Genomic DNA, 16,529 nt, shown 5'->3' on the forward strand with positions numbered 1-16,529 from the left:
TTTCGCCCCCACACTGTGCCCTCATATAGTAGTTAGGCTCCCTCTTTGCCTCCATATAGTAGTTAGGTCCCCTCTGTACCTCCATATAATAGTTATACCCCCTCTGTGACACCATATAGTATTTATACCCACTTCTATGTTCTCATTTATTATTAGGCCCACTCTATGCCTCCATATGGTAATGAGACCCAACTCTGAGCTACCATAATGCAATTAGACTCCCTCTTTCCTCCATATATCAGTTAGGTCCTCCTCAACCCCCACATAGTAGTTTGGCCCACCACTGGCTCCCATGTAGATAGGCACCCTCTGTGCCCCCAAATAGTAGTTAGGCTTCCTCTGTGCTTCCATACAGTAGATAGGCCCACATTTGTCCACCATGTAGTATTACGCCCCCACACCGTGCCCTCATATAGTAGTTAGGCCCCATTGTAGTATTAGGCCCCCACACTGATCTTCTCTGTCCTCCTGTTGTGGTATAGTGCCCTGGCATCAGGCCTCTACTGTACATTAAATAATTTATTACCAGAGGAAGATTGGCTTACCCCATCTTGATAGCATCCATCTCCAGTGCGGGTCTCACACTCCAGACAGGTGCTATGGAGAGGGCAGAAAGATTTGTCTCCTAATGCACAGTTATATGTGACAGGGAGCAGGGGAACTCGGGAAAGGTATTCTAGCACCAAATTCAAAAATAAAGTGATTTAGAAAAATATTATAAAATCATGGGCAGTATTGCGATATTTTTTGTGCCTAAAACTGTAGAGTTACATGTGAAGCATTTATTGACAAATACATTAAGTTCATGCAAAAACTCAATATTTATAGTGATGACCATTCTTCCACGATTCGCCCTGACATGCTGGATATCATCTGACTGATGGTATCAGCTTAAAAAAAAGCAAATTTTGTCCATGACTTACTGTTCAGCCTTCAGTTGGTGTTACTTTCTGAGCAGGTGTCATGTGACCCCTGCAGCAAATCAGTGCCCTTGGTCAAACTCCGTACTCCTGGCATCACTGCTTGGTAATGGGAGCCATGGTGCCAGGAGTAGAGTGCATGAACGCCTAGGTTGCTGATTGGCTTTGGTGGTCATGTGACGTCTGCTCCTAAAGTAGCACCAGCATTTGGAGCCTTCTAAAACTTTTTTTTTTGTAAACATGAATGATCCTTTTAATGCAAATTGCCACTATAAAAACTGAGGTATCAGTGTCAAAACTTTTGGCCACAACTGTACTAAAGAACCATATGGCCTCCATTTACTGCTGTACTGGCTCCATGAACATGGTTCTTCAAGTGCATGAGGCTTTTTTTGGGGGAAAGGAAAGAGCATATTTCTCTGTTAGCAGTTAAAGGGGTATGCCAGCTTTAGACATTTTATCCCCTATCCAAAGGATAGGGGATAAGATGTCTGATCGCGAGGGGGGGGGGGGGGGCGCCGCTGGGACCCCCCACGATCTCCCTGCAGCTCCCGCATTATGTGCGGAGCTACGTCTCCATTCCCAGAAACTTCCGGTTTCTAAGCCTGAAGACGCAACTCCGCACATAGTGCTGCAGGGAGATCGTAGGAGATCCCAGCGGTCGGCCCCCCGCGATCAGACATCTTATCCCCAATCCTTTAATATTATTCAATTAAATATAAAAGATATAGGGGGGAGATTTTTCAAAACGTGTGTAGAGGAAGAGTGATGCAGCTGCCCATAGCAACCAATCAGATGGCTTCTTTCATTTTGGAAGCAATGTGATTGGTTGCTATAGGCAACTGCATACCCTTTCCTTTGCACAGGTTTTGAAGCTCCACCATTAGTTTTTTTGTTTTACATTTATTTAATCTTTAACAGTATTTTTAACCCCTTAAGGACACATGACGTTCTCATATGTCTCCATTTCCGAGTCCTTAAGGACACATGACGTATGAGAACGTCATGTGTTTTACCGGCCCCCCGCAACCATCTGGAGCGGAGCCGGTGCCCGATGCCTGCTGAAATCGTTCAGCAGGCATCGGGGCATATCGCCCAGGGGGGTCATTATGACCCCCCATGTCGGCGATGGCCGCAGATCGCTGGACAATTCAGTCCAGCGATCTGCGGCGGATTCCGGGTCAATCGGGTCTCCAGTGACCCGGTGACCCGGAATTATTGGCTGATCGGGGCCGTCAGAGACGGCCCCGAACAGCCATAGCCAGCAGGGGTGAGGTGGCACTGGTGCCACCTCACGATCGCCCTGATTCGTCGGCCGGATTACCGGCCGACCAATCAGGGCGCCTGCTGCGGGTGTCACTCCCGCAACCCGCTCCGCCCCTCTTCCGGGGGACGTGAGCGGGTGCGGGACGTGCACCCCGGGTGCTGGGGACCCCGATCCCCGGCATCCCTGTTGGGATCGGGGCCCCAGGAGCAGCGGCGGCGGCGACGACGAGGGACTGGCCTGTGCGGCGAGGATCGTTGGAGGTGAGTGACAGCCTCCTGCTGTTGCTTAGCAACAGCTCCCAGCATGCAAAAAGGGCATGCTGGGAGCTGTAGTTATGCAACAGCAGGAGGCAGACCACCACAACTCCCAGCATTCCCTTATGGGCATGCTGGGACTTGTAGTTTTGCAACAGCTGGAGGCACATTCTTTCTATAGAAAAGTGTACCTTCAGCTGTTGTATAACTACAACTCCCAGCTTGCACAATCAGCTAAAGTGCATGCTGGGAGTTGTAGTGGTCCATCTGGTGGTTGCATAACTACAACTCCCAGCATGCCCGTTGGCTGTCGGTGACTGCTGAGAGTTATAGTTTTGCAACAGCTGAAGGCACACTGAGTTAAGTAGCAAACCAGTGTGTCTCCAGCTGTTGCATAACTACAATCCCCAGCATCCCCAGCCAAAGTAGTATGCCTCCAGCTGTTGCATAACTACAACACCCAGCATGCCCTTCCGCTGTCCGTACATGCTGGGGGTTGTAGCTTTTGCAACAGCTGAAGGCACACTGGTTGCAAAACACTGAGTTTGTTACCAAACTCGGTGTTTCACAACCAGTGTGCCTCCAGCGGTTGCAAAACTAAAACTCCCAGCATGCACTGATAGACCGTACGTGCTGGGAGTTGTAGTTTTGCAACAGCTGGATGTTTCCCCCCCCCCCCCCCAATGTGAATGTACAGGGTACACTCACATGGGCGGAGGATTACAGTAAATATCCGGCTGCAAGTTTGAGGTGCGGCAAAATTTCTGCCGCAGCTCAAACTGTCAGCGAGAAACTACTGTGAACCCCCGCCCGTGCGACTGTACCCTAAAAACACTACACTACACTAACACACAATAAAATAAAAAGTAAAAAACACTACGTATACACATACCCCTACAAAGCCCCCCTCCCCAATAAAAATGAAAAACATCTGGTACGCCACTGTTTCCAAAACGGAGCCTCCAGCGGTTGCAAAACTACAACTCCCAGCATGCACTGATAGACCGTACATGCTGGGAGTTGTAGTTTTGCAACAGCTGGATGTCCCCCCCCCCCCCCCAATGTGAACGTACAGGGTACACTCACATGGGCGGAGGATTACAGTAAGTATGCGGCTACAAGTTTGAGCTGCGTCAAATTTTCTGCCGCAGCTCAAACTGCCAGCGAGAAACTACTGTGAACCCCCGCCCTAACACAAAATAAAATAAAAAGTAAAAAACACTACATATACACATACCCCTATACAACCCCCCTCCCCAATAAAATTGAAAAACGTCTGGTACAACACTGTTTCCAAAACGGAGCCTCCAGCTGTTGCAAAACAACTACTCCCAGTATTGCCAGATAGCCGTTGACTGTCTAGGCATGCTGGGAGTTTTACAACAGCTGGAGGCACCCTGTTTGAGAATCACTGGCGTAGAATACCCCTATGTCCACCCCTATGCAAGTCCCTAATTTAGGCCTCAAATGCGCATGGCGCTCTCACTTTGGAGCCCTGTCGTATTTCAAGGCAACAGTTTAGGGCCACATATGGGGTATCGCCGTACTCGGGAGAAATTGCCTAACAAATTTTGTGGGGTATTTTCTGCTATTACCCTTTTAAAAAATGTAAATTTTTTGGGAAAACAAGCATTTTAGGTAAAAAAAATATATATTTTTTTTACATATGCAAAAGTCGTGAAACACCTGTAGGGTATTAAGGTTCAAATTACCCCTTGTTACATTCCCCGAGGGGTCTAGTTTCCAAAATGGTATGCCATGTGGTTTTTTTTTTGCTGTCCTGGCACCATAGGGGCTTCCTAAATGCGGCATGCCCCCAGAGCAAAATTCGCTTTCAAAAAGCCAAATGTGACTCCTTCTCTTCTGAGACCTGTAGTGCGCCAGCAGAGCACTTTTCACCCCCATATGGGGTGTTTTCTGAATCAGGAGAAATTGGGCTTCAAATTTTGGGGGGTATTTTCTGCTATTACCCTTTTTAAAATTGTAAAAATTTTGGGAAACCAAGCATTTTAGGTGAAAAAAAAATATATTTTTTTACATATGCAAAAGTCGTGAAACACCTGTAGGGTATTAAGGTTCACATTACCCCTTGTTACGTTCCCCGAGGGGTCTAGTTTCCAAAATGGTATGCCATGTGTTTTTTTTTGCTGTTCTGGCACCATAGGGGCTTCCTAAATGAGGCATGCCCCCAGAGCTAAATTTGCTTTCAAAAAGCCAAATGTTACTCCTTCTCTTCTGAGACCTGTAGTGCGCCAGCAGAGCACTTTTCACCCCCATATGGGGTGTTTTCTGAATCAGGAGAAATTGGGCTTCAAATTTTGGGGGGTATTTTCCGCTATTACCCTTTTTAAAAATGTAAACATTTTGGGAAAACAAGCATTTTAGGTAAAAAAATATTTTTTTTCTTACATATGCAAAAGTCATGAAACACCTGTAGGGCATTAAGGTTCACGTTACCCCTTGTTACGTTCCCCGAGGGGTCTAGTTTCCAAAATGGTATGCCATGTGTTTTTTTTGCTGTTCTGGCACCATAGGGGCTTCCTAAATGCGGCATACCCACAGAGCAAAATTTGCTTTCAAAAAGCCAAATGTGACTTCTTCTCTTCTGAGACCTGTAGTGCACCAGCAGAGCACTTTTCACCCCCATACGAGGTGTTTTCTGTATCGGGATAAATTGGGCTTCAAATTTTGGGGGGTATTTTCTGCTATTACCCTTTTTAAAAATGTAAAATTTTTGGGAAACCAAGCATTTTAGGTAAAAAAAATATATATTTTTTTACATATGCAAAAGTCGTGAAACACCTGTAGGGTATTAAGGTTCACATTACCCCTTGTTACGTTCCCCGAGGGGTCTAGTTTCCAAAATGGTATGCCATGTGTTTTTTTTTTGCTGTTCTGGCACCATAGGGGCTTCCTAAATGAGGCATGCCCCCAGAGCAAAATTTGCTTTCAAAAAGCCAAATGTTACTCCTTCTCTTCTGAGACCTGTAGTGCGCCAGCAGAGCACTTTTCACCCCCATATGGGGTGTTTTCTGCATCAGGAGAAATTGGGCTTCAAATTTTGGGGGGTATTTTCCGCTATTACCCTTTTTAAAAATGTAAACATTTTGGGAAAACAAGCATTTTAGGTAAAAAAAAAAATTTTTTCTTACATATGCAAAAGTCATGAAACACCTGTAGGGCATTAAGGTTCACGTTACCCCTTGTTACGTTCCGCGAGGGGTCTAGTTTCCAAAATTGTATGCCATGTGTTTTTTTTTGCTGTTCTGGCACCATAGGGGCTTCCTAAATGCGGCATACCCCCAGAGCAAAATTTGCTTTCAAAAAGCCAAATGTGACTTCTTCTCTTCTGAGACCTGTAGTGCACCAGCAGAGCACTTTTCACCCCCATACGAGGTGTTTTCTGTATCGGGGTAAATTGGGCTTCAAATTTTGGGGGGTATTTTCTGCTATTACCCTTTTTAAAAATGTAAAATTTTTGGGAAACCAAGCATTTTAGGTAAAAAAAATATATATTTTTTTACATATGCAAAAGTCGTGAAACACCTGTAGGGTATTAAGGTTCACATTACCCCTTGTTACGTTCCCCGAGGGGTCTAGTTTCCAAAATGGTATGCCATGTGTTTTTTTTTTTTGCTGTTCTGGCACCATAGGGGCTTCCTAAATGAGGCATGCCCCCAGAGCAAAATTTGCTTTCAAAAAGCCAAATGTTACTCCTTCTCTTCTGAGACCTGTAGTGCGCCAGCAGAGCACTTTTCACCCCCATATGGGGTGTTTTCTGAATCAGGAGAAATTGGGCTTCAAATTTTGGGGGGTATTTTCCGCTATTACCCTTTTTAAAAATGTAAACATTTTGGGAAAACAAGCATTTTAGGTAAAAAAAAAAATTTTTTCTTACATATGCAAAAGTCATGAAACACCTGTAGGGCATTAAGGTTCACGTTACCCCTTGTTACGTTCCCCGAGGGGTCTAGTTTCCAAAATTGTATGCCATGTGTTTTTTTTTGCTGTTCTGGCACCATAGGGGCTTCCTAAATGCGGCATACCCCCAGAGCAAAATTTGCTTTCAAAAAGCCAAATGTGACTTCTTCTCTTCTGAGACCTGTAGTGCACCAGCAGAGCACTTTTCACCCCCATACGAGGTGTTTTCTGTATCGGGATAAATTGGGCTTCAAATTTTGGGGGGTATTTTCTGCTATTACCCTTTTTAAAAATGTAAAATTTTGGGGAAACCAAGCATTTTAGGTAAAAAATATATATATTTTTTTTACATATGCAAAAGTCGTGAATCACCTGTAGGGTATTAAGGTTCACTTCACCCCTTGTTATTTTCCCCGAGGGGTCTAGTTTCCAAAATGGTATGCCATGTGTTTTTTTTTTTGTTTTCTTGTCACCATAGGGGCTTCCTAAATGCGGCATGCCCCCCAAAAACCATTTGTCGCTCCTTCCCTTCTGAGCCCTCTACTGCGCCCGCCGAACAATTAACATAGACATATGAGGTATGTGCTTACTCGAGAGAAATTGGGCTACAAATACAAGTAAAAATGTTCTCCTTTTACCCCTTTCAAAAATTCAAAAATTGGGTCTACAAGAACATGCGAGTGTAAAAAATGAAGATTTTGAATTTTCTCCTTCACTTTGCTGCTATTCCTGTGAAACACCTAAAGGGTTAATACACTTACTGAATGTCATTTAGAATACTTTGGGGGGTGTAGTTTTTATAATGGGGTCTTTTATGGGGTATTTCTAATATGAAGACCCTTCAAATCCACTTCAAAACTGAACTGGTCCCTGAAAAATTGTGAGTTTGAAAATTTTGTGAAAATTTCAAAATTGCTGCTGAACTTTGAAGCCCTCTGGTGTCTTCCAAAAGTAAAAACTCATAAATTTTATGATGCAAACATAAAGTAGACATATTGTATATGTGAACCCAAAAAAATATATTTTGAATATCCATTTTCCTTACAAGCAGAGAGCTTCAAAGTTAGAAAATGCAAAATTTTCATTTTTTTCATCAAATTTTGGGATTTTTCACCAAGAAAGGATGCAAGTTACCATAAAATTTTACCACTAAGTTAAAGTAGAATATGTCACGAAAAAACAATCTCGGAATCAGAATGATAACTAAAAGCATTCCAGAGTTATTAATGTTTAAAGTGACAGTGGTCAGAATTGCAAAAAACGCTCTGGTCCTTAAGGTGTAAAATGGCCTGATCCTTAAGGGGTTAAAGAGTACTGTAGAGGTGTTGTCTTGTGTATGCCTTGTGCTTACCTGTTTTGGCATGCATGAGTGAGTTTGCAGCCACACTGATTGCATTTTCATTACTGAAATTATTTCCTAATACTGCCTCCATTTTGCATAAATCCTCTGCCTTTGCAGAGAGATTTTATGGAGTTTTATTAGTTTTATTTATTTTATTTTCATGCACCTGGTCATCTAGTTAGACTGCTATAACTGAAGTTCACTCAGGTAAACTGAATAGATGAGTGGGTTTAGGTCAGTTCACAGTATTTGCAATTTTAATGCATTTTCTTATTCAAGTTGCCTTTTATTTTTAGAAAAATATTGCCATGAGATGGCTTTAGGCTATGTTCATTCATGCATTTTTCGCATATTTTTCATTACATTTTGGCAGTTTTTTTGTTACAATGTTTTCACTGTGATTCACAAAATTGCAGTAAAATAGCATTATTTTTTGCTGTGATTTAGGGAAAACACAGCAAGAACTGACAAATTGCAGTCAAAACAAACAGGATTTATTCTGACTGCCATATTTCGAGTCGGGAAGAAATTTTTACCTCTAGTATGAGTTTTTTTTTCTACTTCCTCTGGATCAACTCAGTAGGGTCTCATTAGGGTTATAGGTTGAACTTGATGGACTCTGGTCTTTTTTCAACTTTATGAACTATGTTAAACAAACAAGCAAACAAAAAAAAAATGATCCCATAAGGATAGCAGCAGCATACAGATAGGGCTGAGAGGGGAGGTAAGGTGTCTACGAACTAGCAGGAGCAATCTGATAGATGACCCAAGACTGACCACTTCCTCTGACGCATTAAAGGGGTACTCTGGAGGAAAATAATGTTTTCAAATCAACTGGTGCTAGAAAGTTAAACAGATTTATAAATTACTTGTATTTCAAAATCTTAATCCTTCCAGTACTTATCAGCTGCTGTATACTACAGAGGTAGTTGTGTAGTTTTTTCCAGTCTGACCACAGTCCTCTCTGCTGAAACCTCTGTCCAGAGCTGTCAAGAACTGTCTGAAGCTAGAGACTATTTACTCTCACGTCATTAGGACATGAAAGCCTGTAGGCTCCTGCACTCTGCTCAGAGCAGAGCGCAGGCTCTCACGTTCTAGCGACATGAGATTGAATAGTTTTGCATATTCATTACGGGGGCAGACCAGAGCAGGGAATATGGAGGAGGAAGAGGAGAATGGCAAACCGTCTCCTAGCCTCCATTACGCAGAGTTTTGCAATGAAACTACAAGAATAAAGCTGGCTATACTTTATTAATATAAGTAAGTGATCCTGCATTTTAATGCTGTTCACCTGCACTATAACCCAGTATATTGGGTTTAGTGTGGTTGAACAGCCTGTCAGTTTCCCTTTAAGCACTGTGATTTTGTGCAGGTCAGACTGGTAATCACATGACCTAGTTACAGTAATGAAGAGTATGCCTTGTCACGATGCCGGCTGGCAGGTAGTGGATCCTCTGTGCCAGAGAGGGATGGAGAGGACCGCGCTAGTGGACCGGTTCTAAGCCACTACAGGTTTTCACCAGAGCCCGCCGCAAAGCGGGATGGTCTTGCTGCGGCGGTAGTGACCAGGTCGTATCCACTAGCAACGGCTTACCTCCCTGGCTGCTGAAGATGCTGAAGATAGGCGCGGTACAAGGGAGTAGGCAGAAGCAAGGTCGGACGTAGCAGAAGGTCGGGGGCAGGCGGCAAGGATCGTAGTCAGGGGCAACGGCAGGAGGTCAGGAACAAGGACTAGGAACAGACACGGGAACGCTTTCACTAGGCACTAAGGCAACAAGATCCGGCCAGGGAGTGCAGGGGAAGTGACTAGATATAGGGGAGTGCACAGGTGGGAGCCAATTAAGCTAATTGGGAAGATTGGGCCAGGCACCATCATTGGTGCACTGGCCCTTTAAATCGCAGAGACCCGGCGCGCGCGCGCCCTAGGGAGCGGGGCCGCGCGCGCCGGGACAGGACCGAGGGAGAGCGAGTCAGGTACGGGGGCCGGGGTGCGCATCGCGAGCGGGCGCTATCCGCATCGCGAATCGCATCCCGGCTGAAGGCGGGACCGCAGCGCACCCGGTCAGTGGATCTGACCGGGGCGCTGCAACAACGAAGATGAGGCGAGCGCTCCGGGGAGGAACGGGGACCCGGAGCGCTCGGCGTAACAGTACCCCCCCCCCTTGGGTCTCCCCCTCTTCTTGGGGCCAAAGAACCTGAGGAAAAAAAACTCAATTTTTCCGTGATGAGGTCCGATGCACATTAGGAGGGGTTCTGTGTGGAAACGTACGAGACAGTCCAATCTTTTATTGTAAAAACAATAGATGTAGAGGGGTCTGGCGAGACTGGTCACAGGAACGTAGAACCTGTTGATGAGAGAGGCCAAAAAAAATTTTCCTGCAGATCCGGAATCCAATAAGAGCATAGTAGAGAAGGAGAAGGTAGAGGCTGATATCCGCACAGGCACAGTAAGGCGTGGAGAAGCAGAGTTGACATCAAGAACTGTGTCACCTTTGTGCGGAGTCAGCGTACGTCTTTCCAGGCGGGGAGGACGGATAGGACAATCCTTCAGGAAGTGTTCGGTACCGGCATAGTACAGGCAAAGATTCTCCATGCGGCGTCGTGTCCTCTCTTGAGGTGTCAAGCGAGACCGGTCAACTTGCATAGCCTCCGCGGCGGGAAGCACAGGAACAGATTGCAGAGGACCAGAGGAGAGAGGAGCCGGGGAGAAAAAACGCTTCGTGCGAACAAAGTCCATATCCAGGCGAAGCTCCAGACGCCATCCGGAAGAACGCATGTCAATGCGAGTGGCAAGATGAATGAGTTCATGTAGGTCAGCAGGAGTCTCTCGTGCGGCCAGAACATCTTTAATGTTGCTGGATAGGCCTTTTTTAAAGGTCGCGCAGAGAACCTCACTATTCCAGGACAACTCGTAAGCAAGAGCACGGAACTGAATGGCGTACTCGCCAACGGAAGAAACACCCTGGGCCAGGTTCAGCAGGGCAATCTCGGCTGAAGAAGCTCGGGCAGGTTCCTCAAAGACACTTCGAATTTCCGAGAAGAAGGAGTGTACAGAGGCAGTGACGGGGTCATTGCGGTCCCAGAGCGGTGCGGCCCATGACAGGGCTTTTCCAGACAGAAGGCAGAACACGAAAGCCACCTTAGACCTTTCAGTAGGAAACTGGTCCGACATCATCTCCAAGTGCTGGGAACATTGCGAAAGAAAGCCACGGCAATACTTAGAGTCCCCATCAAATTTGTCCGGCAAGGACAGGCAGAGGCTAGGAGTGGCCACTCGCTGCGGAGGAGGTGCAGGAGCTGGCGGAGGAGAAGATTGCTGGAGAAGTTGCGACTGAAGTTGGTGCGAAATGGTGGACATTTCCGACAGCTGACGGGTTAGAAGGGCGATCTGTCGGGCTTGCTGGGCGGCCACCGTGGTTAGGTCAGCGACAACTGACAGAGGAACTTCAGCGGGATCCATGGCCGGATCTACTGTCACGATGCCGGCTGGCAGGTAGTGGATCCTCTGTGCCAGAGAGGGATGGAGAGGACCGCGCTAGTGGACCGGTTCTAAGCCACTACAGGTTTTCACCAGAGCCCGCCGCAAAGCGGGATGGTCTTGCTGCGGCGGTAGTGACCAGGTCGTATCCACTAGCAACGGCTTACCTCTCTGGCTGCTGAAGATGCTGAAGATAGGCGCGGTACAAGGGAGTAGGTAGAAGCAAGGTCGGACGTAGCAGAAGGTCGGGGGCAGGCGGCAAGGATCGTAGTCAGGGGCAACGGCAGGAGGTCAGGAACAAGGACTAGGAACAGACACGGGAACGCTTTCACTAGGCACTAAGGCAACAAGATCCGGCCAGGGAGTGCAGGGGAAGTGACTAGATATAGGGGAGTGCACAGGTGGGAGCCAATTAAGCTAATTGGGAAGATTGGGCCAGGCACCATCATTGGTGCACTGGCCCTTTAAATCGCAGAGACCCGGCGCGCGCGCGCCCTAGGGAGCGGGGCCGCGCGCGCCGGGACAGGACCGAGGGAGAGCGAGTCAGGTACGGGGGCCGGGGTGCGCATCGCGAGCGGGCGCTATCCGCATCGCGAATCGCATCCCGGCTGAAGGCGGGACCGCAGCGCACCCGGTCAGTGGATCTGACCGGGGCGCTGCAACAACGAAGATGAGGCGAGCGCTCCGGGGAGGAACGGGGACCCGGAGCGCTCGGCGTAACATGCCTGTTGTTGTGCTAAAATAAAACAGATGCTGCTATAGGACTAGAGATGATAAGTGTGCATAATATGGGCAAAAAAATTAATAAATCTAGAATGCTTCTTTAATCATACATCTACATTAGGAGGAGTTACTTATGGCACAGAGCTATTGAATGTTTCAGGCTGCAGGCTAAGTGCAGGGCCGGCGTTAGGGCGGGGCAAACCAGGCAATTGCCTAGGGCCCCCATCCCCCAGGGGGCCCCCTGCCGGCTGCTCAGCATAGGCCTAATCAAGCTCGGGGGGATCCACGGCCGCCACTGAGAAGCCCGCCGGGGCCCCCCGTCACATTCTGGACATCACTGTGTCCCGAATAATCTTTTCGGGACACAAGGATGTCCCTGTTACCTTCTTGCGGCGGCCCCCGCGTTAACTTTAAAAATGCAGGGGTCGCCGGGAGTTAGGGCATGCAGGGACATCACTGACGTCCCGTGCGTGCGCCCATAGCAACGGAGGAGCGGAGCTGTGAGGAGGATACGTGCCGGCCGGAATGGTAAGTCCCCAGCACCAGCTGGCAGCATGTTCTCTTCGGTGCTCTGACCACCTGTCCACCGGTCTCGGGACATACTGCTATGGTCACAGGAGGACCGGTGGTTGGAACACTGAAGTGGGGCACTACACAGACATACAGCCTCCAGCCATACACTGTATATGGCTGAAGGCTGTATGTCTGTGGGGGAACTGTACTGCACCTAATGTGGGTAGCTATACTTCACATAATGTGGGGGAACTGTACTGCAACTAATGTGGGGGAACTATACTGCACCTAATGTGAGGAACTATACTGCACCTAATGTGGGGGAAATATACTGCACCTAATGTGGAGGAATTATACTGCACCTAACGTGGAGGAACTATACTGCACCTAATGTGGGGAACTATACTGCACCTAATGTGGGGGAACTATACAGCACCTAATGTGGGGAACTATACTGCACCTAATGTGGGGGGAACTATACTGCACCTAATGTGGGGGGAACTATACTGCACCTAATGTGGGGAACTATACTGCACCTAATGTGGGGGAACTATACTGTACCTAATGTGGGGAACTATACTGTACCTAATGTGGGGAACTATACTGCACCAAATGTGGGGGAACAATACTGCACCTAATGTGGGGGAACTGTACTGCACCTAATGTGGGGGAACTGTACTGCACATAATGTGGGGAGCTATACTGCACCTAATGTGGGGGAACTATACTGCACCTAATGTGGGGGAACTGTACTGCACCTAATGTGGGGGAACTGTACTGCACCTAATGGGGGGGGGGGACTGTACTGCACCTAATGTGGGGGAACTGTACTGCACCTAATGTGGGGGGAACTGTACTGCACCTAATGTGGGGGGAACTGTACTGCACCTAATGTGGGGGGAACTGTACTGCTCCTAATGTGGGGGGAACTGTACTGCACCTAATGTGGGGGGAACTGTACTGCACCTAATGTGGGGGGAACTATACTGCACCTAATGTGGGGGGAACTGTATTGCACCTAATGTGGGGGGAACTATACTGCACCTAATGTTGGGGGGGAACTGTACTGCACCTAATGTGGGGGGAACTGTACTGCACCTTATGTGCTGGGAACTGTACTGCACCTAATGTGGGGGAACTGCACTGCACCTAATGTGGGGGAACTGTACTGCAACTAATGTGGGGGGAACTGTACTGCACCTAATGTTGGGGGAACTGTACTGCACCCAATGTGGGGGGAACTGTACTGCACCTAATATGGGGGGGACCTGTGCTGCACCTAATGTGGGGGGAACTGTGTTGCACCTTATGTGGGGGAAACAGTACTGCACCTAATGTGGGGGGAACCGTACTGCACCTACTGTGGGGGGAACTGTATTGCACCTAATGTGGGGGAACTGTACTGCACACCTAATGTGGGGGGAACTGTACTGCACCTAATGTGGGGGAACTGTACTGCACACCTAATGTGGGGGAACTGTACTGCCAACCGAATGTGGGGGGAACTGTACTGCCAACCTAATGTGGGGGAACTATACAAAAATATAAAATTGTACTATTCTGATCCCTATAACTCTTTTATTTTTCTGTATGTGGGTATGTATGAGGGTCATTTTTTGCTCTGTGATTTGTTGTTATCGGTACCATTTTTGTTTTGATGGGACTTTTCAATTGCTTTTTAGATATTTTTTATGGTATTTGAAGTGACCAAAAATGTGCAAATCTGGTTAGTGCACTATTACGACTTTTGGGGCCCCATTTTGATTTTGCACAGGGCCACGCTAAGCCTAAAACCTCCCTGGCTAAGTGTATGACCTTTCTTTCCCTTTAATTATTTCCAAAGAGTCTAATATATGTGCAGCCACATCAAAGTTTACTATGTTCATGATAAAAAAAAAGTCTCAAAACGCTACCGTCCGCACAGCAGTCATCTATTTTCAGAGATGGAGCCATACAAGGGAGGTTCATGAGAAGCTCTATAATTATATGCACATAATAATTTATGAGAACTCTCTATTTTAAAATTCATCTTTAAGCAAATAGGTGTAATAACAAGTATGTAAGAGCTCTCTAAGTAATAAAAGTTGTATGTTAACATAACCCACGCCAATAGATTTCACATTCTCATATACAAATCTTTATAGCATTTTGCACTCTTCTTCCACTGTAAATTGAGCTAAGAGCCCAGCTTAGCACAGTTCACATACCCAAGAAGCCACTCTCACTGCAACCATCCAACAATTATACACAGATATACCAATGCCCACACAGCTCTACAAGAGTCAAAGGGTATAATTAGTCATGGATATTTTTTAACTATGGAAAGACCAGGCATATTCAAGTTTAAAGGGGTATTCTGGTCAAAAACATCTTATCCCCTATCCAAAGGATAGGAAGGCCCCCCGTGATCTCCGTGCAGAACCCGATTTCTGTGCAGGGTTGCAGCTCCAGGCTCGGAAACCTCCGTGTTTCTGGGACTGGAGACGTGATGTCACGCCACACCCCCTACATTCATGTTTATGACATTCATGCCTCATAACATCATTAGGGGGGTGTGACATCTCATCTCCAGTCCAGGAAAAAGAGGTTTCCGAGATTGGAGCTGAAACCCCTCAAAGAATGCGGGTGCCACACGGAGATTGTGGGGTTCCCAGCAGATGGCCCTCCCGCAATCAGACATCGACATTGCGATAAGATGTCTTTGGCCGGAATACCCCTTTAATAGAAAAATAGAAGGTAATAAGGAACTTAAATGGCCATGCGCCTGTACTGTGTCCGGTCCTGGCTTCCACACCGTGCCCATCCTCTGCCATGTAGGATCCCCTGATTGTCAGATGAAAGAGCTGTGTGGTGTGGTGCCACCCATCCCTGCAATTGGCAGGGGAGTGGGCCAATCGGGAGGCTGAGATGCTGGGCCAATCAGATGCCATGCTTTTGACTTGTGTGTATATAAACTAAATGAAAAGGCAAGATGATAACCAGAGTAGAATCAGAAAGCCAAATAGAAGTTCACACCAAACGGACATTTTACCAGGAAGCATTATAGAATCAGACACACTGACAGAATGACAGTGCCAGACTTAAAGGGAATTCCCAGCCAGAAATGACTGATTGCCTATCTACAGGATATGCCATCAATAGTTGATTGATGCGGTGCCACCACCTGGCACCCCTGCTGAGCTTAGGTGCTGGAAATAGAAAATGCACAGGATCTTGGAACTTGGTTCTCTGCATTGTTTGCAGTTGTGGCACCAGGTTATTGCAGCATTTACTTTACTCCCATTTACTTCAGTGGCTGGGGCAATCAACTCTGCATCAACTATTTATGGCCTATCCTGGGCCTGTGGATAAGCCACCAATATTTTATGGCTGGAAAACCCTTTAAAATATACCACCATGGTACCTGATTGGACACTGAACAAGGGCCCAGATTGGCTCTGACTATGGATTAGCCAGCCAGCATTGCTTGTGGTCAAGGCAACACCATACCTTTTCTACCGGCACTACTGCACAGAACAGAGCAACGACCACTAGGAGAGAAGACAGATGCCAAGGGAGCACGGGCAGTTTAGTTCCTATCAGGTTCTCTTAATGCGATAAACTCTTTAAGCTTTGATTATTATATTCCATAGTGAAGGTCATCCAGGGCTTCAGTAAAATATCCTAGCCATTTTGTATATTTCCATGAAGTTATTCCATGGTTCATTCTCTCAACATTTTAGCCATGTTGTTACCAGGTACATACAGATTTATGGATTTTTTTTTATTACACTCATATAGCTCTAAACAATACTTTGTATGGGTGCAGGAAAGAATCGCACAATGGCACGATCACAGCAGCCGCTACAGCTCCGAACTCCGGGATTTCAAGAACCAGGTCCTAAAGATGCTGGAGAACATAGAAAAGGAGCGGGATACAGTAAGGAATGAGGTGGAAAACACAAATATTCGGGTTGACCGGCTAGAAAGAGAGGTGGACTACTTGGAGACACAGAACCCAGCTCCGTCATGTGTAGACATAGATGAAAAATTGACTGAGCTTCACCTTCAGAAAAAGAAGAAGAAGGAAAAGTATGAAAAGTTAACAGGTAGAGTAGACATATAAATATAT

The 16,529-nt window shown here is 46.7% G+C and overlaps 1 protein-coding gene across 2 annotated transcripts in view; it reads left to right on the plus strand.

Annotated features, from left to right (window-relative positions):
* Positions 1-16,529, plus strand: part of OLFML3 (olfactomedin like 3) — a 41,790-nt gene that overhangs the window by 18,481 nt on the left and 6,780 nt on the right. For both annotated transcript variants that reach the window (XM_056558350.1, XM_056558351.1), the window contains exon 2: positions 16,227-16,506. In XM_056558350.1, coding sequence (XP_056414325.1) covers positions 16,227-16,506 — 280 coding nt within the window. The remainder of the gene's footprint in view (positions 1-16,226; positions 16,507-16,529) is intronic.

The sequence above is a fragment of the Hyla sarda genome, chromosome 2 (assembly GCF_029499605.1).
Source record: "Hyla sarda isolate aHylSar1 chromosome 2, aHylSar1.hap1, whole genome shotgun sequence".
NCBI lineage: Eukaryota > Metazoa > Chordata > Amphibia > Anura > Hylidae > Hyla > Hyla sarda.